General features: G+C 43.3%; 1 protein-coding gene across 2 annotated transcripts in view; it reads right to left on the reverse strand.

The window, feature by feature from the left end:
* The window catches only part of slc6a2 (solute carrier family 6 member 2), a 145,557-nt gene that overhangs the window by 61,428 nt on the left and 60,346 nt on the right, over positions 1-23,783 (reverse strand). For both annotated transcript variants that reach the window (XM_078544243.1, XM_078544242.1), the window contains exon 5: positions 19,054-19,188. In XM_078544243.1, coding sequence (XP_078400369.1) covers positions 19,054-19,188 — 135 coding nt within the window. The remainder of the gene's footprint in view (positions 1-19,053; positions 19,189-23,783) is intronic.

A 23,783-nucleotide genomic window follows, 5' to 3' on the forward strand; every position in this document is an offset into this window, starting at 1 on the left:
GCTTGACTAAACCAATGCTCTCCTAACCGTTCTCCCATTTTTCATCCTACACGAACTTTTGCTCATCTAAAGCTGCTGCCCATATCTCAACTCACTCCTGCATTTGCTGTTTTACACTGGTTTACAATCCCACAATGCTTCAATTTTAAAATCCTCATCCTTGTTTTCAAATCTCTCCGTGTCCTCATCCCATCTCTGTAACATCCTACAAGGCTTTGAGATCTCTGTGCTCCTTCAATTCTGGTCTCTTGAGCATCTCATTTTAATTGCTCCCCTATATATGCCTTCGGCTGCCATGGTCCTCAGTTCTGGAATTCCCTCCCTAAACTCCTCTGCCTTTCCTCCTTTGAGATGCTCCTTAAAACCTCTCTCTTTTATCTTTGTTTTTCTGGCTTGATCCCCCCTTCGCGGTTTGGTCTCAAATCCTTTTCTCGATACCGCTCCTGTAATGCTTTTTGGGATGCTTGGCTGCATTAGATGAGCTATATAAATCTAAGTTGCTGCTGTTTTGTACTATTCAATAATTTTACATGTCATTATGCAAATTAATTTGAGTTGAAACTTGAACGTTAACTTCACTTTGGAAGAACAATGCAAAAACAAATGCCAATTGCGCCCAAAACACAAACATTATACCCCAGTTGCAGTCATTCAGCCTTCCCCATCACAGGCTGCATCAGAACATAGTGGGCCCACACCTAGCAGGTACTGGAAAAGGCTGGGTCTAGTCTCAATTTACACCCACTTTTTATATTTCATTGCAGTAAGTCACATGCAACACCAGCCTTAGAAGGGAAGGAATGTCACAGTATCCTCCACTGCATAGTGCTCCAAAACTATCACGTCTTGCAGTGCCTTCAGCCAAATGTGCACTGCACGATGCCATTCTACAATGTAGCTCAGCCAATGCTGGCTGTCCCCTTCCCTTGTCTTGCTAACCTATGGAAGTACAATTTAATACCAACTTGTGCAGCTCTGTACAATTGATTTTCTGGCAGGTCAGAAAGTTTCATTCCATGTGGGATCACTGAATTCTGCAGAAAAGATTTGGTGCATCTTCCTGGCATACATGCAACACATGTTCTAGCTAAGTGGAGAAAAATATGGAGATTCCAGTTTAATGATGTCATCTTATTGCCCCCTAAATACTCTGACGTGTGCAGCATTGTGACTAATGCCATCAACTCAAAATCATAAAAGGCTATGAAGTTAGGCAAATCATGTGATGTATGGAGTACTGAACTTTGGTTTTCACAATACATGTAGGAATAGGACTAGACCACTCAGCCTACTGAATCCCTTCCATCATTCAGTTAGATCATGGCTGATCTGTCTCTTAACTCTATTTACCCACCTTGGTCCCAGATCCCTTAATACCCTTAGTTAACAAAAATCTATCAGTCTCTTTTTTGAAGTTTTCAATTTATCTAGCCTCAACAGCTTTTATGGAGACTGTTCCAGATTTCCATGACCTTTTGTTCAAAGAAATACTTCTGACATCACCCCCTGAGCAGCCCAGCTTTCATTTTAAGCCTATGCCTCATATATCAATATAACCCATAGGCAACACAAGACTTATTGAGGTATATAAGTCTTATCAAGCCCACAGCAACAAAAAGCAGAGGATGGACAGAAAGTGTATGAAGGCTATTTTTAAGGTTACTTCCTTGCTAATTAGCCACAATTTCTAATGCAGAAGGACAACCACAGCTGCATCACCAAATTGCATGCAGTGTGTAGACTATGAACTAACCTAGCCACTTAAAATGCTGCTGTCCCTTCAACAAGAATTAATGTAAGCATAAATATTGCAGTTACGTTAATGCTCACTGACTTTCAGCATAGAAAGTGCCACCAGGTACATCTCATTTGCACATATTGCTCTGTTTTTGTATATCATCCTTAGTAAGTGAGGTGAATGTTCAGGTGTTCAAAAAACTTTACTAAAATATTGATAATTTGTAAAAGAATATGCCTTAGATCATTGACAGCACACAGAAACAAAGGATGTTCATCCAGACCTAGTCAGTCCACAATTCAACCAGTGAAAACCATTCACTTGGGCTTGAGCGTCTAAGTGCCCACTAGGTTATTAGTCCAGATTTTACATTAAGAATAATGGTGAAGCTATCGGTGTTTACCTTTATTATTGAGTAAATGGGACAGCAATTTTCACCATTCACACAAGCACATTCGAATGAGGAAATATGGAAGTTGCTGCCTGATTTGCTCTGCTCCTCTGGAAGCTGTGCTACACCAGTATTGAAATGCATGTAAGGGTGTGGAGTTGTTCTACTTACAAATTAGTTACATGCTAAAATGTCAGAAAAATATAATGTTGGTCCATTTGAGTGCAAATGGATTTTCAACAACGTGGTAAGCTATTATTGCCGCAATACAACCTCTCTGGCCCTGAAAATTTAATTTTAGAAGTGTCAAGTCTCATTCTTTTGGAATGTAATTATTGTTGGAGACTTTTTGAAAGGTGAATTTTTCTTTTAAACTTAATCTGCCTTTCTCTTGTATTTTTCTCTCTTTCTCACAACATCTCATCTTCTTTTCCTCTTTTTATTTTTCTGTACATGATTTCACAAATTAAAATTCTAATTCTAATACTTCCAGGTTTACACTCTGCATGTCGATGAGGATTCATCAATCTGATTGGTTGAAAAGCCACGCCATTGTTATCCCTGCTGTCATATGCCACAGATCCACTGTAGAGGGTGCTGCACAGGAAATGCTCTTGCATAATTGTAAATTGCAACTCAAAAGCCCATGGAAAGTCTGTAAGGCTATCAGTTTAATGAATGGCGAACACTGTTCATTCACTTCTGATCACAACTATCTGGGTTATTATAGTGAATATTATCAAAGTTATTGAAAGACTAACAACACAAAAGTGGGACTTTGTTCTTCAGCATTTTTGTCCAAGCTGTTTTTTTCTTTCACTTTATATAAATTATTAGATTAATGGAAGTCACTATGCTTTGATTTATATCAACTAGAAAAATGTTAAACTTGCATAGAATCTTGGTTAGACCACATTGTGAACAGTTTTAGTCTCCTTATTGTAAAAATATAGAAGCACTGGAGAAGGTGCAAAAACATTTACTAAAATGCTATAAGAACTGAGAGATTACAATTATTGGGAAAGATTGAACAGGCTGGGGATTTTCCCTCTTGAAAAAAGACTGAGGATTACCCAATAGATGTCTTCAGGATTATGAAAGGGTTTGATTGAGTGGATGAAGAGAAGATTTTTCCAAAAGGTAATTGAATGGGCACTTGAAGGAGATAAACTATATGAATACAGCAGAGGAATAGGCACTTCCTCTGCTGTATTCGTATAGTTTATCTCCTTCAAGTGCCCATTCAATTACCTTTTGGAAAAATCTTCTCTTCATCCACTCAATCAAACCCTTTCATAATCCTGAAGACATCTATTGGGTAATCCTCAGTCTTTTTTCAAGAGGGAAAATCCCCAGCCTGTTCAATCTTTCCCAATAATTGTAATCTCTCAGTTCTTATAGCATAAACTATACGAATACAGCAGAGGAATGGAACTGACTGGACTGCTCTATGGAGAGCCAGCATAGACTCAATGGACTGAATGACCTCCTTTTGTGGTGTAAATCACTCTATGATTTACGGGCAAAATGAGAACTAGAAGCCATAAATATACAATCGTCACTAATAAACCTAATAGAGAATTAAGGAGAAACATATTTGCCCAGGGACTGGTTAAAATGTGGAACTTGCCACCTCAGAAAGTTAAGATAAATAGCACTGATGCATTCAAGGGCAAGTTAGGTAAATGCATAGAGAGAAACGAATAGAAGGATTGGGTAATGGTGTTAGATGAAGAAGGATGGAAGGAGATTTGACTGCAGTATTAACACTGATATAGACCTGTTTGGCTAAATGGCGTGTTTCTATGTTACAAGTACTTTGAAATCCTGACTGGAACTATATCACCATTCCTTCACTGTCACTGGGTCAACATCCTGACACTCCCTTCCTAACAGCACTGTGGGTGTAGCTACATCTCATGGACTGCAGCGGTTCAAGAAGGCAGCTCACCACCACCTTCTCAAGAGCAATTAGGGATGGTCAATAAATGCTGGCCCAGCCAGCGAAGCCCACATCATGTGAAAGAATAATAATTAAAAAGTTAAAGCTTAATTCCTATTTGAAAAATAGACCTCTTGAAATAGCTTTATTTGGTATGGCAAATGCACATCCAAATAAACACTCCCTCCCCCCAAATAACTCCTGCCTGTGCCACTGACCACACTCAACTAAGTGGCAACAATGCATTGTCCAATTGCACAAGTTAACAGGACGCAGGGGACAAGTCACAAAGTAATAACAGCATCGATCGCTGTATTGTCCAGTGCCAGAATTATTAGAAGAATGAATCCTCACCATGGAGACAATAAATATTAATGGAGAATGTGGCATAATCTCAAAACACAACCAAAAATACATTGGAACTAGTACCAACTCCGCTAATAAATCAGCCCTGGGGAGGACGCTGATCAGTTTTACGCCAAAAGGTAAGAAGGCACAAGCTCCTCCATGGTAAATTCTCTCTTCTATTTCTGAAGTGAATATCATAGAGTTATGTTTTATTATGCTGAATTTTGTTATATGAAGCTGGATGATCTCAAACCACTATTACTTGGTAGTAAATTAAAATGCTGTAAGTGTACTAGATCATAATTGGATTGTTATGCAGATTTCAGAGTTCATTAAGACCTGACACATATAATGATTCTAATTAAAAATTAGCATTTCAAATAAAATCTATGTGTGGCACAATCAGAATTGTACATTAATGATGTATAGTTTGTAGACATTCCCACAAATGAGATCTGTGTTATTATAGAGTGGAAACTCATTTACATTGAAATGAGTCCTGTTTCCATTGGTGTAAATTTGTTATCTCTTACTGAAATATGCTGGGGATAATTTTTTCCAGCTGTTTCTTACCAAATTGATCTTTTCAAGAGATTACCTGAAGGCAGATTCTGTCATTCCCCTTTTCATGGTCTAGTTATAGACAGGGTGCTTTACAAAACTGTTGACAGTAAAATTGATAGAATAGGTACAAAAGCCACACCTGTCTTCAGAATGGTTCTCTGCTTAAAGAACAAAAACAGAATTACCTGGAAAAACTCAGCAGGTCTGGCAGCATCGGTGGAGAAGAAATCAGTTAACGTTTCGAGTCTTCATGACCCTTCGGCAGAACTGAGTATAGTTAGGAGAAAGGTGAAATATAAGCTGGTCTAAGGTGGGGGGGCGGGGGGAGAGAGAAGTTGAGGGTGTGGTGATTGTGGAGATAAGCAAGCAGTGATAGGAGCAGATAATCAAAAGATGTCACAGATAAAAGGATCAAAGAGGTGTTGAAGGTGGTGATATTGTCTAAGAAAAGTGCTAGTTAAGAATGGAAGACAGGATACTCAAGGTACAACTCTAGTGGGGGTGGGGTCACCATCATTTTCACATGGTCCATCTCTGACACTTCTCTTCCCTTCCTTGACCTCTCTGTCTCAATTTCTGATGATAGACTGTCCACCAATATCCATTACAAGCCTACCGACTCCCACAGCTACCTCGACTACAGCTCCTCACACCCCGCTTCCTGTAAGGACTCCATCCCATTCCCTCAGTTCCTTCGCCTCCGTCGCATCTGTTCTGATGACGCTACCTTCAAAAACAGCTCCTCTGACATGTCCTCCTTCTTCCTTAACCGAGGTTTTCCACCCACGGTCATTGACAGGGCCCTCAACTGTGTCCGGCCCATATCCCGCGCATCCTCCCTCACGCCTTCTCCTCCTTCCCAGAAACATGATAGGGTCCCCCTTGTCCTCACTTATCACCCCACCAGCCTCCGCATTCAAAGGATCATCCTCCGCCATTTCCACCAACTCCACCATGATGCCACCACCAAACACATCTTCCCTTCACCCCCCCTGACGGCATTCCGTAGGGATCGTTCCCTCCGGGACACCCTGGTCCACTCCTCCCTCACCCCCTACTCCTCAACCCCCACCTATGGCACCTCCCCATTCCCACGCAGAAGATGCAACACCTGCCCCTTCACTTCCTCTCTCCTCACCGTCCAAGGGCCCAAACACTCCTTTCAAGTGAAGCAGCATTTCACTTGCATTTCCCCTAACTTAGTCTACTGCATTCATTGCTCCCAATGCGGTCTCCTCTACATTGGAGAGACCAAACGCAAACTGGGCGACCGCTTTGCAGAACACCTGCGGTCTGTCCGCAAGAAAGACCCAAACCTCCCTGTCGCTTGCCATTTTAACACTCCACCCTGTTCTCTTGCCCACATGTCTGTCCTTGGCTTGCTGCATTGTTCCAGTGAAGCCCAACGCAAACTGGAGGAACAGCACCTCATCTTACGATTAGGCACTTTACAGCCTTCTGGGCTGAATATTGAATTCAACAACTTTAGATCTTAAACTCCCCCTCCCCCCATCCCCACCCCGTTTCTCCCCCTCCCTTTTTTTCAATAATTTATATAGATTCTTCTTTTCCCACCTATTTCCATTATTTTTAAATCTAAAACTAAAACTTTGTTAGTCTTTCCACCCCACCCCCACTAGAGCTGTACCTTGAGTATCCTGTCTTCCATTCTTAATTAGCACTTTTCTTAGACAATATCACCACCTTCAACACCTCTTTGATCCTTTTGTCTGTGACATCTTTTGATTATCTGCTCCTATCACTGCTTGCTTATCTGCACAATCACCACACCCTCAACTTCTCTCTCCCCCCGCCCCCCCACCTTAGACCAGCTTATATTTCACCTTTCTCCTAACTATACTCAGTCTCAGACTCGAAACGTTAACTGATTTCTTCTCCTCCGATGCTGCCAGACCTGCTGAGTTTTTCCAGGTAATTCTGTTTTTGTTTTGGATTTCCAGCATCCGTAGTAGCTTTTAGCTTTTTGTTTTTATCTCTGCTTAAAGAGCTACTTCCAGTGTAGGATCCTTACATTTAACAGAAAGCTTAAAATATAAGTCCAACATAAAAACAGAAATTATTGGAAATATGCAGCAATTTCACTAAAAGCGAACGAGTGGATAATTTTCCTAAGATTCGTCTCATTAAAGGTTTCACCTAAATTATAAGCTTTCGGATCCTGAATGGCCTAATGTGCACTTTATGTTTATTTAAGGTTTAAACGTATACTTGCTGATGATTCTAATGAGCATTAAGAGGACCAGAATGTAAGGTCATCTTCCTGTAATGGAATTCTGTGCAAGCCAGCAAACTTTCTCACTTGGTAGAGCTCAATTTAAATATCTTGTTCCCTCTCTGAACAGCAGGAACTGGTTTCCAAATGTAAACTGTGTACAGTACAAGGTGTTACAATATTTTATTAATGCAGAGTTGTCTTAGTGAGCCATTTGTAATTTGAGTTCTATGCTGGCTGGAAAAACTATCCTTTTTTCTTATGACTTTAGTTAAATAGATATTGCTCTGTCTGAAAACAGTTAAGGAATCTGCTTTAGGGACATTTGGAACACTGGCAAAGCAGAACCAGCCCCATTCTTGGAAGTGCCAGCAAATTATTTATTTTCTTAACTACATACTCACAGTTATGAAAATTTAATGAAACATCAAATGACAATGCAACTAAAGTCATGTGTATAACTATTAATAGGATGGGCAATGAAATATAACGGTAACATCCCAAATCTGAAGCAGGTAATCTTTCAGTTGCTGTTCATCTTCCACAAATTTTCCTAACAAAACATATAGGGCCAGGATTTGTTGACATAATAACGGCAAAGTTAATAGTGCTCATCATTTTTTATGGTAAATGGGACAGCAATGCCAGGCGAGGAGCAGATACACAGTGAAATGGAAATATCCAAGTTGCTTCAACTTTGTGAAAGCAGTATCTTACCCTTAGCTTCCACAGTTTTTTTAAGAACTTGCTGTATTTGTCTATTAATTGCCCATTAAACTGGTCATAGACAGTACGTCCTGTCTTACAAATGCAAGCACCAATTTAATGACATGGTAATTGCTAATTGCTGCCAATCTACCTCTGGTACTGAAAATTAACTATTACAAGTGTGGATCTCAGGGCTGGATTTGCTTGGTAGACTCAGGAATTGCAAATCAGATTCGAAGACGGTACCTTTCAAAGCAGGCCTGAGGTAAGAACCGAGGTGGGTAGATGTTGAGGCCAGCAGGTTAGAAGGCTCGCCTTTATTCACTGGGACATCGACCCAGTTCTATGGTTGACTGTTAGGTTCCCTAGCCCTCATCCCTCATACCCCCACCCATGCCCCCTTCATACCACCGATACTCTTCCATAGCCCCCATGCCCCCTCCATACCCAACATACATTCTCCATATCCCCCTCCATATCATCTCATCCAGTATCATGAGCCCTGTATTAACACTGGGAAGTCTTTGAAATGCTCATGAAATACGGAAATAATTATCCATTCAAACTCCACTTGAAAAAACCTCTCCAGGGAGCTCAAACACACTGCTATTCAAACACCCCTTGAAGAAAGCTCACACTTATTAAGTGCTCAGAAATCTGTCAAAACAAACAGTCATTCAAAAACCTTTCCAAAACACTTCAATCCTATTAACTGCTCATAAAACTGTGAAACAAAACTCACAGTCCCTTTCACAGCTGCGTCAACAAATCCTGGTGAGCTAAATCCCTTTGTGGGGTTTGGAACTCAACCAAGCATTTAGAATGGGATTCCATTACACAACTGTATAAACAAATCCTCCAGGGTTCAATACAATAGTACCTTTAAAGTTGCCTAAACAAATGGCCATCTGTTCACTTTTTCAAAGGCTGAACAGATAGGCTTCCAGCCAAAGAAGTCAGGCATTTGTTCAGTTTTTTCAAAGGCTCGGCAGATGTCTAGACTTTAAATCAATGTAAAAATTAAAGTTCAGGGTGCATATGACACATTAATATCTTTTCTTAATACAGTTGAATGCAGAAGAGCATTTTATCCACTATTCTAATGCAGCTGGACACTTACACAATACTGGTCAATTTAGTGGTCACTTACCTTCCAAGGACAGAGCCCTATGATCACTGTATTAAAAATATACTTAACTTTCATAAGTGTCAAATACTGTTCGTTAACAGTAGCTACATTAAAAACCAGCTGAAATGCAACATGAAGGGATAAAGAAAGAAATAATGTCAGACCAACCCAACAAAAAAAACACACAGAACACGATGAAGGCTACGATATGATCTAAAGCTGTTAAACTCGATGTTGAGCCAAAAGGCTGCATAGTGCCAAGTTGAGAGATAAAGCGCTGTTCCTCGAGCTTGCATTAAGCTTCACTGGAACATTGTAGCAGTAGAAAGAGAAAGAGAGAGGGACAAAGAGAGAGAGAGAGGGCCAGAGAGAGACACACAGAGAGAGGACAGAGAGAGGGGCAGAGAGAGAGAGACAGAGACAGACAGACAGAGAGAGTGAGGCAGACAGAGAAAAAAAGTGAGGGAGGGAATTAGAATTTACTTTTGCATGCCTCTATTTGTAAGACCCAAAATTCGGTAGGCTTTTTGAGGTCTTCATCTACCTGCACTCACATTTTCAGTTAATTATGTACTTAAACCCATAGGTCTCTCCCTTCACATACACATCCTTCAGCATACTATAATTGAGTGTATATTGTCATTCCTTGTTTTTCTTCCCAAATTGTATTCTCTTACTTATCTCCATTAAATTGTATCTTTTACTTGTGTGCACATTCTGTCTATGTCTTCCTTAAGTCTTCTTCAGTCATCCTTGTGATTTTCAAAACTTCCTACTATTATATCACCAGCAAGTTTTGAAATGTTATTCCTATAAGCAAGTCCAAATTGTCTTTACATATTGAGACTGAAAGCAGCTTACAACCATTACCCTCGGGCGTACACCAATTACAACCCTTCTGCATCCTGAGCAAAACCAACTTACCAAACTAATTTTTTCAGTCCAATCTTCCAACAATACTGTTACATGCCCTCTTATAATATATGTTGGAAATTTTTCTAAGCAATTTATGAGGCATCTTGTCAAACTACTTCTGGAAATCCATATAAAATACACCTAATAGATTTTCTTTATTATTTAATCAGAAAGCTCTATTTTACTGGACAAACAATTTGTTTTTAACAAACACGTAATGACTGAACCTTGACTGACCCATACATTTCTGAATGTTCATTACTGTTATCTCAATTTAAGAATTTTAAGAGTTTATGGATTCCGCTGTTCTTGGCCATTCTTGAACAAAAGCATGACATTGGCTACTCTCTACCCATTGGTGTAGCATGCATATTTAAAGAGGATATTAAAATTATGCCTACATCCACAGCTATACCTTCATCAATTTCTTTTAACTAGGGTACATACCATTGGGGCCCAGTTAATTATCCACCTCGAGTTCTCTGCTACTTTTTTCAAAACATTTTTTCTATAGTTATCTGTCACAGTTGTTCCATCTCCTCCTGCCATTAATCAATATTCTCACTCCCATGATCATTTGTACAAGAACTAAAAGTATTTAATACCTCTTCATCCTCCATCAGATTCTCCTTCATCCCAGCCACATTCCACTCTGACTGGTCTTTTATGTTTTATGTAAATTATAAAAGTCCTTGTTTTCTTTTTACATTCTCTGTTAGCCTTTTTCAAATTCCAATTTATTTCCTTTTTCAGTCCTCTACTACACTTTCCATATTTTGCATAATTATCTTCAGTAGTTTATATTCTGTCTTCTATTCAGTTTATTTGAACTGTATTTATCCACAAAATTCTGTTCTTGAAGCACTCCTTTTTGTTTTAAAGGGATATATTTGCTTTTCCTTTCTTCATTCCACATTTGTGAAGATTACCCACTGTTGATCTGTTAATTTATTTTCTAGTTTTCTTGCCCAGTTAATTTGGGCTAAATCACTTCTTGCCTCACTCCAGTCCAATCACCTTATTGTGACTCTTCACTATCCTTTTCTATTCCTAAATAGCATCCCATTATCGTGTTGTTGCTATTCCCCATTGTTTCTTACTCTTGCACCAATTATTTGCCTCACTTAATTTCCCAGAGCTAAGTTGTGCAATCCTTCCGCCCTTGTTTAACCATAAATATGGCATCTTGGATGAAGTCCTAACTGCATTCTATAAAGAGCTCTTTAGTTTGGCCACATACATTACCTCATTCCAGACAGTTAAGCCACCCAGCATTATCTTACTGTTCTTTCTTGTCTCTCCAAACTAACTGTAGATCTCCACTGCTACCTCAATGCCATTGTTTTGTTGCTACAATGCAAATCAAGAATTCTACCATTTCCCATATAATTTCTTAACTTGCTCCATATGGATTCCATCTTAATGTGACCTTCTTGTTCATCTTTAAATTCTTGCATTGTAATACAAATCTTTCATGAATGTGCCATGCCCCCACTTTCGCTCTTGAAAATGTTGCAACCGGAACATTAACTGGCTAGACCTTTTCAAGTTCAGCTATATCTCTGTTACAATTGTACATTAAAATGTAGCTTTTTTGCTCTAACTGTTTTTCCTTTTTGGAAACTGTTCCTGCCTCTTTAGGTCTCCTGCCAGGCTCCATTTCTCAATTGAGTGTGCAGGTGGCCAAGATGACAACCTGTTCCTAGGCATCTGCTGCTCTTCAAGTAAATACCTAAGAGATGTGCAAGACCACAACAGGTTCTGACTTCCATGGTCCCCAATGTTGATAATTTTTACTTGGCGCTTCTTCCAGATGGTCCCAATTAAACTGAAACATTACCAAGATGAAATCAATATCTGGTGTACCAAATTAATATCCTACATCTGTATCATATTAGTATTTCAAATATTTTAGAACATATGGCAGCTGCCTGGAGGTAGCCTCCTGGCAGCGGACATGGGGTGGGGGTGGAGGGGTGGGCCAATGTTCCAGGATCACCTTGAAGCCACCCCACCCCCCACCCCTACCATCTCCCTGCAGGCTGCCCTATGGAAAGCCTTTCCCCTTCACAATGGCGGCCCGGGAGCCGTGGACATTTTAAAATTTCAAGTTTGTTAAAATTGTTCAGCGTGCAATTCAAAATGGAGTTTCCCACTCTCTCCCTTACCTGCATTAGCAGGCCGAAGCTCCTCCCATGCTAGCAGGTTTCCTATTGGCCCTACAGCTTTGAAAACCCATTGGACGGTAATTAGCTAATTCAGGCGAAATCACTATTGGGTGATTGCCCCCAACACAGTGTGGGATGGGCAACCCCATTTGATCTCAACATCAGGGTCCTAATCCAAAATGCAAAATCCTACCCAAGGATACTGTCTGATCACTGTTCTACTTTGTAATCAAAAACATAGAATGGGAGAGTTTCACATTTAAGTGAGACGCCGTTCATGATTATATTGTGTATAATGAAGGTTCACAGAGCTCGCCAAATGGCAGTCCAAGTTGATCTGGATTCTTTAATGTATTTTTTTGAGTGATTCAGACCTCGATGGACCAAAATGCAGAGCTCCCTTGGTTTGTTTAAAATGGTTACATCTGTTGTGTATTGAAGGACTTGCAGAAACAGAAACTGCCAAGTGTTCAAGCATCAGTCTTTTCTCCTATTTTTTAAAAATAAACACATAATGCTACTGAAGGGATTCTGAGTCATCTGGAACTATTTGAATAGGACAAAAGGGAATATAGTTGATTACAGGGGAAATCTAGTGACAGTACCAATGTTAACTTAACATTATTATTAAGCCTGTCTAGGAAAAAGCGAATGATATATTTTGTTTTTAACTAACTAGCACAGTTACTGCAGCAACAAAATACAGTGCTCATCACTGCAGAGCTGCCAATTTCTAAAAATGCATTTCACCGAGACTAGCAAGCAGAGAACTAAAGACCGGCTTTCAGTTCTCCACCCAGCAATATCCTGTTCGGCCAACAAAACATTATCACCATTTCCATTTACTTATCAAGAACATTTTATTTCCAGTACAATTACATTTTATCTGAAATATTTTTGTTCTTCTCCAATGGATTGATGGATTGTTGTGACACTGAGCACTCTCGTCCTTAGCCTCTAGTCCTCTCACAGTTGCCCTTCAGCTTGATTTCCTCCATGCCCTCCATTGAGGTAATGAAGGTCTTATTTTAACAGAGAAAGTTTTAGGCAACTCCTAAATCCCCGTTCTTATTTACATCCCATCAGCTCAAAATATGCAATCCTACATGTTCTTCTGTAGGACATCTTGTGGCACAGTGGGTAACTCCAGACTACAACATGCGAGTAAAAGTTGTATGTTGCCGCAGCAACTCGGACTCCCTGAGCAAACTGTCACCTCATTATGTTTACATTAAATTGGATCCAGATTTGATGGCTTTTACCCTGTCTGGAGGCTGGCACAAAGAATAGTCACTTCAGTAGGTTATTAGAAGGCTGCCAATGCCCATGAGCCTGTGATCCAGCAAATGTTCTGCCTTTGGAAGTGATCGAATGAAGAGGAAAAAATTGGGGAAGAGTGAGAGAATTATTTTAATTTAAGATGTGGAAGTATAACTATGAGATGAGCTTGAAGGAACCATCTGAGCCTTGCGATGATCTGAATGAGATTTTGAGGACAATTCAAAATGATAAGATTGTCAGGTCTGCCAATGTAAAGCAGTTCAGCATGCAGAGACACACATACAATCAAATCAATCAGTGTACACAGGGCACAAGAATATCAGCCAAAACGATGACAGGGATCTGGAATCCCTTGAGTGTTTGTTGTGTCTCGAATGATTCTGTAAATCATCCACCCCTTAAAATCTTAAAGTAAGAATTGTAAAAGATGATTGAAGTAGCACGAGTGAAATAATTTTAATGGTTATTCAAATATACACAGAATACTAACCCATTTGTCCTTGTGCTGTATGTCCTCATATCCTTCACAGATCTGAGATTTTGTACCGAATTGAATCCAAAATCAGATATATAGAATTGTAGGGCATTGAATTAAATGAAAACGGGCAGAATTTTCCGTGCCCGCAGGCATCATGGTGGGCATGAGCGGACAACATGGCAAGAAGGCCAAAAATTGGTTTCACGATGTGTGAAACCAGTTTGCAATCGTCCCCTCCACCCATCAATGGCGGCCGCGCTTGCCGCTGCCGCTCGGGAACTTCATTGTAATATATCTGCATATCATTATAAGCCCAGCTCGCTAGAATCATCTCCCCACACTGAATCATTTCAGCACGTCAGTGTGAACAGCATTTATAAGGCGTGCATTTGGCAAGCTGCACTTTGAGGGGAACTCGGACGTGAGTGTACAGTAACATTACACAGTACTCGCCTGTTGGACCTCAAGGTTGAGGTGCTGTGCATTCAGGTGAGGGCATAGGCAAATCGCATTTTCCAGGCTGATAACGTGGTGCTGGGGCAAGGGCTGCACTGTGGTCGAGGCAGGTTGTGTGTATGGGGTGGGAGGGGAGGGGGCGGGGAGGAGCGTGCAAGGGCTCCATAGCTGTTGATGGCAGTGCACAAGCAGGTGCCAGGGGTGGCAATGCGGGGCAGTAGTGGGAGGAAAGCGGCCACGAATTAGGGAAATTTTGTATAAAGTGACGATTCTTCCACAGCTGAGACAGTTCAGGTGCAGCCACATTGACGGGCTTGGAATCAGGTCCCTAGCTTATCTGCCCACTCAAGCAACACAGAGGCTTGAAAGTACCACCAAATGCTCTGGAGCTTTTCACCGCTCAGGCACAGACTCCAAAATAATGAGCATTTTAGTGGACTGCAGGACAATTGGATGATTGGGCACGTTGCACAATCTCCTTGCGAGAGGTGGCCATGGAGCAGTCACTGGTGGAGGCTTTCACAGCCCCTTGCAATGTCAGCATCTCAGTTTGGACCAGCCTCCCCCATGGTTCAAGCTAACAGTGTAGCCTTGCAGTGTGGGTAAGGAGAATGCCTGAGAGCACAGCATGCAGTCCAATGGGCAAAGCTGCCGCCAATCGGTCAGGTGGAATGGGACGGAGGATGGTGGGGTTTCAGGTGGCTATGCAATGCACTAAACTCTGGCCATCCAAGTGCTGGCCAGCACTCTCGGGAATGTGTTAAGGGGCCTTCAGACTTAACCAAGAGAGGTTCTCAGTACACCCAAACATCTCTCTCTTTCATCCTGCAGGAGGAGTACACCGGGAGCATGGTGACCTAGATGTGTGCTGCATGGCATACAGAGAGCGGAGACAAAGGAGAAGAGAGTGAAGGAGGTGCCTGGCTGGGCAGAGGGAGGAGCAGCACCCTTAGAGAAAGGGGTAGCTGGGGCTCCCATGCATGCTCCTGAAGAGCCAGAGCGAGCTGTCGCTGGTTGGCGCCCAGCTAGACCCAAGGTCTATAGATGGTGCTTGTCATTTCTGCAGATGACCGAGAACCAGTGTCGCCGAAGACTGCAAATGTCCAGGGAATTGATCAATTGCATTTGCCACCTGCTGCAGGATTTCGGACCATGAGGATATGGATGGCATCCACTGCCAGTGGTCGTGAAAGTGACTGCCAGGCTCAATTTCTATGCCAGTGGCTCCTTTCAGGGCTCCACAGGTGACTTATGTGGGATATCACAAGCCTCCAGGCACAAATGCATCCACGAGGTCATAGGCGCCATCTTCACGAGGGCACACAACTTTGTGCATTTCGCCCCGGATCAGGAAAGCCAGGATGCAAGAGCGGTTGGATTTGCCCAGATCTCAGGTTTTCCATAGGGTGCCATCGACTGCACTCATGTGGCGTTCAGATCTCCATCGCAGTTGACGTAGTGGAACGTGTGTCGCAAGGGCTTCCATTCGCTGAATGTTCAGCTGGTGTGTGACCACCACAAACACATCCTGTAGGTCTGCACATGGTTTCCAGGGAGCGTCCACGACTGATACATTCTCAGTTGGTCACAGATCCCTGACATCTTCCAGGACCCACTGAGGCTGTAGGGTTAGCTCCTTGGGGACAAGGAGGCCGTGGCTGATGACACCTGTGTGTTGCCCTCAGACTGCAGCAGAGCGATGCTATAATGAGACTCATGCTGCAACTTGCAACTTGGTGGAGCAAACCATCAGGATGCTGAAAGTGAGGTTCCAGTGCTTGGTCGGGTCTGCTGGAGCCCTGTAATATAGCCCACAGAGGGTGTCACGCATCGTTGTCGCCTGTTGCGCCCTTTGCAACCTGGCACTGCAACAGGGAGAGGAGCTGGCTGGAGGAGGAGATTGAGAAGCGGCACATCCCCTCCAATGAGGAGGACGCCGACAGGGATGAAGGTGAGGTGGTCCTCGAACGCAAGGATAATGGCGATGAGAGCATTGCACGGGCCAGGTGAGGCAGGTGCGTTTGTGAGGCCCTCATAGCTGCTAGATTTGTGGAGGATGATGACAACATGCGGTGAGGAGACACCATAGATCCTCACATTGCATCTGTGAACATATGGTTCCTGTCTGGCTGATGGCAGCACACATACCCTCTGTAATAATGCTCCTGTCATGGAGACACAGCGGATGCCCGCGGTCCTGACGTTCAGGAGGATGATAACAACCTGCAGTGGGAACTCTCCACAGATCCTCACATAGCTTATGTGAATGTCTGACTCCTGTCTGGCTGATGGCACCTCACTTGTGCTCTGTAAATTGGTCATATCATGGAGATGCAGTGGAAAACATTACCTTGTCCTTATCTTATGGCATCCTTCATGTGGTCCCGAAGAGTTCAGCTCATGGTCACAGATGCTGCTGAGATGGGGGGCCAGCCGCACCTCAAAGGTGCTGGGAGCATGCAGAGAGAATGATGGCACCCTGTGCCATCGACCCAGGCCATTCCAGCAGCAATGATAAACCCCATCGAGGTGTAAGTATGAATGACATGTCCAGTGACAGTGAAAGCACACCATCAGTGTGCTGGGAAGGTTCCACAAAGCACAAGAGGCCCTGGACTGAGACACCTGCCTTTATCTTGTGCAGGGACCAAGGTTTCACATCTGAGTGACACGAACATTGCTCATCAGAACAAGGAGCCATAGACAAGAGGGTATTCTTGGGAGTTCTTTAACATTAATTAACGTTATGTACAAGTGATTAACTCTCTTGCTCACGCTGTGCAACTACATCTTCTTAACCTTCCTAACCTTGCCACTACATCTTGGTGCTCCCCCAACACCCACAGCGGAGGTGGAGGCAGCCTCCTGACTGCTATACCCTATCTGTGATGACCTTGATAGGTGTCCTCTAGAGGGTCGAGACCTGAAGGGCCTCGGCCTGCTTTCAGTGTCCTGCTGTGTGGCAGTGGCACCCTCCTTGGCCTGTGGAACTGGATTGCCTGAGGGTCCCTGGCTGACTCTTTAAGGAGCAGGGGAAGCTGGAGTGAGATCGAGATGCTATGCACCCCTCTCGTGTTGACACTGTTGGAGACCAACTATGACATCAGCAATGGAGTTCAGCCCATGTAGCAGTGCAGGATCGACGTCCTGGACCAAGGTCTCCATGGCAGCGCCATCCTACCAGTGTTGACCACGGTGCATTGGCATGCCATGTTATCACCTCAGACTGAAGACGACGGACTCCTCCATTGTCCCTTACAATCTGAGGAGGGCAGCGGTCATCCATTCCTGATGTTCCCAAGCTTGCCTTTGCAGCTCCAGCAACTGAGATATGACTAACTCCAGAGGATTGTCATCTGACTCAGCATATTTCCAGTTTCCAGCAGTCCTCTGAGTCCCTGCCTCCGCCTGCTGTGGATCAGACAGCGCAATGTGCTTACCAGATTGTGACCCCGAGGCTACTCTAAAGCTTAGTCCCACTAAGGTGTGTGTCTCTGCACTGGTGGAGGGTGTGGGCGAGCGCTGTGACAGATCTTCAATGAGGGTTTCAGCAAATTCCTCTTCTAAGGTTTATTCGGGGCTTGAGTCGAGGACTTGGGTTGTGGACAACCTCGGCTATTTCCCAGATGTGCCTGCGAAAGCAAGGAGAGATAATTAGTGCATGGCAGTGGCCTGTGAAACAGGACACATCACTCACAGAATGGTTGCCTGATGGATGTTGCACTGCTGGATCCTCACTTGGCTGAGCACCAGCTTCACCGTCAGCACAAGAACGGTCCAGGTCTTTGCCAGCCAGCTGGATGGCTCTGTTTTCAAAGTTGGTGAGGACCTTGATTTCAGGAATTCCTCCACCAGTCTGTGGCCTCTCCCTGTTGTTGTGTGCCAGCTTGTCGTGCATGAATAGAGATGGAGAGAGTGTGTAAGCAGACCCAGATGATAAGTATGTCTGGCATGTGTGGGTAGTGAGTGGTACCATGGATGGGATGAGAACAATGAAGGTGTGTGTGAGACATTGAATGGTGATGTGCCTTGAACTGGCAGTGAGTGAGGACCCTGTGGATGTGTGATGGGTTTGTGAGTGAGAGAGTTGGGAGTGACGAGAAGAGTGACTTACCTTGGCAGAACGGAAATCATCATTCATCCTCTTTCGGTACTGGGTGGCTGTCCTCTTTTCCAGGGCACTGACACCACCTCCCAAGCTGGATTGGTGATGTTGCTCCCCTCATGCGGACAGAGCGGGGGTAGAGAACATCATGGCGGGCCTCCACGGCCTCCATGGCGTTCCAGGGACACGTCACTGAATCGGGGTGTTGCAGTCTTCTTGCCTTTTGAGGCCATGACTTCTGTGCAGCAGTCTGGGCTGGAAGCACTGAGAGTTGTGCGCAGCTACACTTTAAATATGGCGCCCAGCGTGAGGAACCTGCGAGGTGATGGCGTGGCTGGCGACTGAGAGCCCGCCCGCCAGCAAAACCGCTTTTCCCGGGAATGCATGATTAATGAGGTGGGATTGGGATGATACAGCGTGAAGAGCCACCATCGTGGCCAACGGGTAAATCATTCTTGTTCAAGCCCGCTACCGCACTTAATGTGAATCTGGGACGATTCTGCCCAACATTAACGCAAGATCCTACTTAAAAATGAATTAATCACAAATCTAACCATTCTTTCAATCTACCCACTAAAAAAATGAACAGCAATCTACCTGAGCTTCCTTCAGGCGTTCAAAGTCAATGCTGAGGTAGGCCTTGATCCCATCTATTGCACCTGGCAGTGTGATCCCATGGATCAGCAGTACAAGTAGCACCATATAGGGCATGGTCGCTGTGATCCACACCACCTGCCAAAGAAACAGAAACAACAGATGTACTTTCATCCACATTCATCCCTGATCTAGCTTTGCAAAAACAGAAAAACTGAGCTAAAGCCATGACATTTCAAGCCTCCAGCTGTCCAGCCCTTCACAGAGATATTGTGAACCGAATATTTATTTTAAATTTGAAAATGGCTAGTTGAATCCAGACTATAACAACACTCCATATGTTACTCATCTTCTGATGAAGGCAGCCAAATACAATAAAAAATGATTAATAAATTGCTATTCAGCCGTCAGTTAAATAAGATGCATTGTTCATTCAGTAGTGCTGGTGACAAAATTATATCCAAACTTCAGAGCAACCTGGTGCAAAAGGGCTGCTGTACTGCAGCAACATAATAGTGACAACATACACTTGATTAGCATCAGAAGTTGTGTGTATGTCACAATGTGCATATACCTATTTTAACTTTATCACCATCATTTATTAGTTTCATGTACATTTGCTCTCCTCTTAAAGGTACAAAGTCATTAATAGTCATTGTGGTACTGGCTTAGAGTTCATCATTCCAGATAACAGGGACCTGGATTTTCTTTCACCATCTCACCCAATTCCGGTGGGATAGTGGAGTCTCATATCAGCATTTTCCACCACTGCTCCCAACAACCCCAGGGAGTGCCAGTGATGGAAGGCCTAGCAGAGGGAAAGGAGTCAGTAATGGGCCTTTCTTAGTCTGTTCAGTCTCTCAAAACTCATCAGATCGAGGCCTCAGCAGCACTGCCTATACTTTCCTTCCCTGTCAGTGGCCTGCACGCACTTGGTGATGGGGATCCTGATGGGAACTCATCCGACATAAATGACAACCTCCAACCAGTAAAATGGACTGGGTCACTGTCGATCAGTCAAAGAGGGTGAAGTTCCATCCAGACCCTCCACGGGTAGGCTGAGGAATATCCAAACCTATGTCTGCCAGACTTTTTAATGCAGATGTTTAGGAATACAACTGGAGGTTTATGAAAGTACTTTGCACATTGTCATTGCAAACAACTACAATGAGCGGGAATTTGATGATCTCTATTTGTTAGATTGCTTTTCAAATCAAGTTGACCAAATAGATCGAAAACACCATGTTCTTTAATTTGGTTCTTGTCTGCTATGGAATGGTTCGGAGTATTCTGCAACAATTTGAATGTTGACATCGTTCTCAAACAAGGAACAGGCGATACAGGCAGGGAGCGCTGTTGTTGATGATGAGTTTTCTTTATTCATTCATGGGATGGCGGTGTCGCTGGCTGGGCCAGCATTTATTGCCCATTCCTAATTGCCCTTGAGAAGGCAGTGGTGAACTGCCTTCTTGAACCGCTGCAGTCCCTGTGGTGTAGGTACACCCAAAGGGCTGTTCGGGGAGGGAGTTCCAGGGTTTTGACCCAGCGACAGTAAAGGAACAGCGATATATTTCCAAGTCAGGATGGTGAGTGGCTTGGAGGGGAACTTCCAGGTGGTGGTTTTCCTGTGTATCTGCTGCCCTTGTTCTTCTAGATAATAGAGGTCGTGGGTTTGGAAGGTGGTGTCTAAGGAGCCTTACTGAGTTCGGGCAGTGCATCTTGTAGTTGGTACACACTGTTGCTACAGTGCATTGGTGGTGGAGGGAGCGAATGTTTGTGAATGTGGTGCCAATCAAGCGGGCTGCTTTGTCCTGGATGGTGTCAAGCTTCTTCAGTGTTTTTGGAGCTGCACTCATCCAGGCAAGTGAATTCCTCACTCTGCTGACTTGTGACTTGTAGGTGTTGGGCAGACTTTGGGAAGTCAGGAGGTGAGTTACTCACCACAGGATTCCTAGCCTTTGACTTCCTCTTGTTGACACAGTATTTATATGGCTAGTTCAGCTCAGTTTCTAGTCAATGGTAACCCCCAGGACGTTGATAGTGGGGGATTCAGTGACAGTAATGCCAGTGAATATCAATTGGCAATGGTTAGATTCTCTCTTGTTGGAGATGGTCATTGTCTGGCACTTGTGTGATGTCAATATTACTTGCCACTTGTCACCCCAAGCTTGCACTTTACCCAGGTCTTTCTGCATTTGGACATGCACTGCTTCAGTGTCTGAGGAGTCGCGAATGGTGCTGAACATTGTGCAATCATCAGCGAATATCCTCACTTCTGACCTTACGATGGAAGGAAGGTCATTGATGAAGCAGCTGAAGATGGTTGGGCCTAGGACACTACCCTGAGGAACTCCTGCAGAGATGTCCTGGATCAGAGATGATTGACCTCCAACAACCACAACCATCTTCCTTTGTGCTAGGAATGACTCCAACGTGCGGAGAATTTTACCCTTGATTCCAGTTTTGCGAGGGCTCCTTGATGCCACACTCAGTCAAATGCTGCCTTGATGTCAAGGACAGTCACTCTCACCTCACCTCTAGAGTTCAGCTCTTTTGTCCATGTCTGAACCAAGGCTGTAATGAGGTCAGGAGCTGAGTGGCCCTGGTGAAACCCAAACTGAGTGTCAGTGAGCAGGTTATGGCTAAGCAAGTGCCGCTTGATAGCACTGTTGATGACCCTTTCCATTGAAAATAGATTAACTTTTAATTTCTTTTTAAAATAACAAAATTTGGCAGTGAAATTCAGCTCTCATTCTGAATTTCCCACTGAATTTGCAACAGGAGATCTGGAATTTGCTGGTGAAATTTAAGGGCCAATACTCCTATGCAGTGGACAAGCCAATGCAAGATACTCAGTGCCAGCTTTGTACTGTGGCAACCACAACAGTTTTGGAGAGATTTTGGAGCATTAGGTAAACATGGATTAAAAGTGCAGGTTCTGTTGGGACAATGACAAATAGTTTAGTTGTTTATTTGTTTCATGTGATTCTCTGATTCAAGGGGCCGAATTTTGAATTGGGGTTAAAGGTCCGGATTGAAGGTGGGTGGACATGCAATTTGGCACTGCTGGACATTGTGCTGATTCCCTACCACAATCCTGACCTTGAGCCATTTTCAAAGAGGCCAGCTCAAGGTCAGATTGGCTACCCTCCGCATGTAGCAGTTAGCCAATGATCTGCAAACTGATTTAATTAAAGGGCCTATTAAGGCTCCATTCCCATGCAGGCAACTCACATTGGCAATGTGGTGGGCTCAGGCTGGGAAGGGTAGGGGGCTGTGATTGTTCATGTGGGGGATCCGCAGTTGCCGCTAGGCCACAAAGGGGTTGCCCCTTTAGGATCACAGCCAGGCCACTGAGGTCATTTCAAAAATTAAAAATACTTTACTTGGTCTGCTCCCATGCTGCCTCCATCTTCAAATCAAAAACTCCCACCTCGGCTGGCAAGATTGCCGATCTGCAATTGCTGGAGGGCCTCCCATTGGCCCTCCAGTTCTGGGAGCCGGGAAGGAATCCCTGATTGAGCCCACTATGTGGCCTTTAATTGGCTCCCTATTTTAAAATAGCAGTGGGTGTGCCAAAACACACTGTGTAGAGTTGAGAACTGTAAATAACTCCCCTCGTCAGGCTCCTGGCCCTCGAATGAAAATTCATCCCAAGTCCATTCATTTTGGGCTTTAGACAAAGCCTTTCCCTGGGCCAACTTCAAAGGAACTTAAACCGGATCGCAAGCAAAGTTTTGGCCATATTGTAAAGAAAATTAGGCCTGGAAGTTTGATTATGCAGTGCCCATGTTTCAGGCACAAAACAACCTCCAATATGAAGAGCAGGAAGCACTCACTTTTGGGCAAAAGTAACGTTGATGTGTTTACTGCACGATAGCTGACTGACTTACACTGAGCCTTTCACTCTCTAGAAAACAGCATAAATATATTGACTGTAAAACTATTTCAAAGTAAACATACCTAGTTTCTTATTCCAGTTTTGAATATCTCCTTAACAGTCCCATTTAAATACCTGCACTGTTTCTGTTCTGCTTTTGTAAACAGAGCATGAAGTACACATTGTGTCAAACAGTGAATGACATACAAATGCCAGGGATATTGGATCTGTTTTGGCTTAATAAAATTATGAATTGCAGGGCATCTCATATGAAAATAGGTTACAATGGACCCTCTCACTGGGAACCAATTAGTTAACTACCGTTAGTATTGTCAGACTAAAGCAGATAATTCATTTGCCATTATTATTGTTTACAAATCAAAAGTGAAGCTATTCAGAAAGTTATTTCCCCACAATGCCAATCAGAATTCTTTTTTCTGCATGTTCTTCCCCAATTTGCTCAGGAACATAAGCATAGGCCATTTAGCCCACTGAGCCTATAGCCCCTATCAATTAGATCATAGCTGATCTGTATCTTAACTCCATTTAGCCACCATATTTTCCTATTCCTTAATACTCTTACCTAACAAAAACCTATGGATCTAAGCTGTGAAAGTTTAAGGCCAACTAATGACATTGACTCAGAATTAAATTTGAGACCCTTCTGGCTTGGAGATATCAATACCATAAGGGGTGGTGCATGTACCCACTGAGGCTCCATTGCTAACGTTAACTGTACTTCTTTTTTTTTATGTAGGGTAAAAAGTCAAAGAGCTTTCTGCTGAGCCACTACTAAATTAGCTCAGTCTGAATTGCAAACTCCTTTAAACTACAAACAATAGTTAAAAATACA

The sequence above is a fragment of the Cetorhinus maximus genome, chromosome 6 (assembly GCF_964194155.1).
Source record: "Cetorhinus maximus chromosome 6, sCetMax3.hap1.1, whole genome shotgun sequence".
Taxonomy (NCBI): domain Eukaryota; kingdom Metazoa; phylum Chordata; class Chondrichthyes; order Lamniformes; family Cetorhinidae; genus Cetorhinus; species Cetorhinus maximus.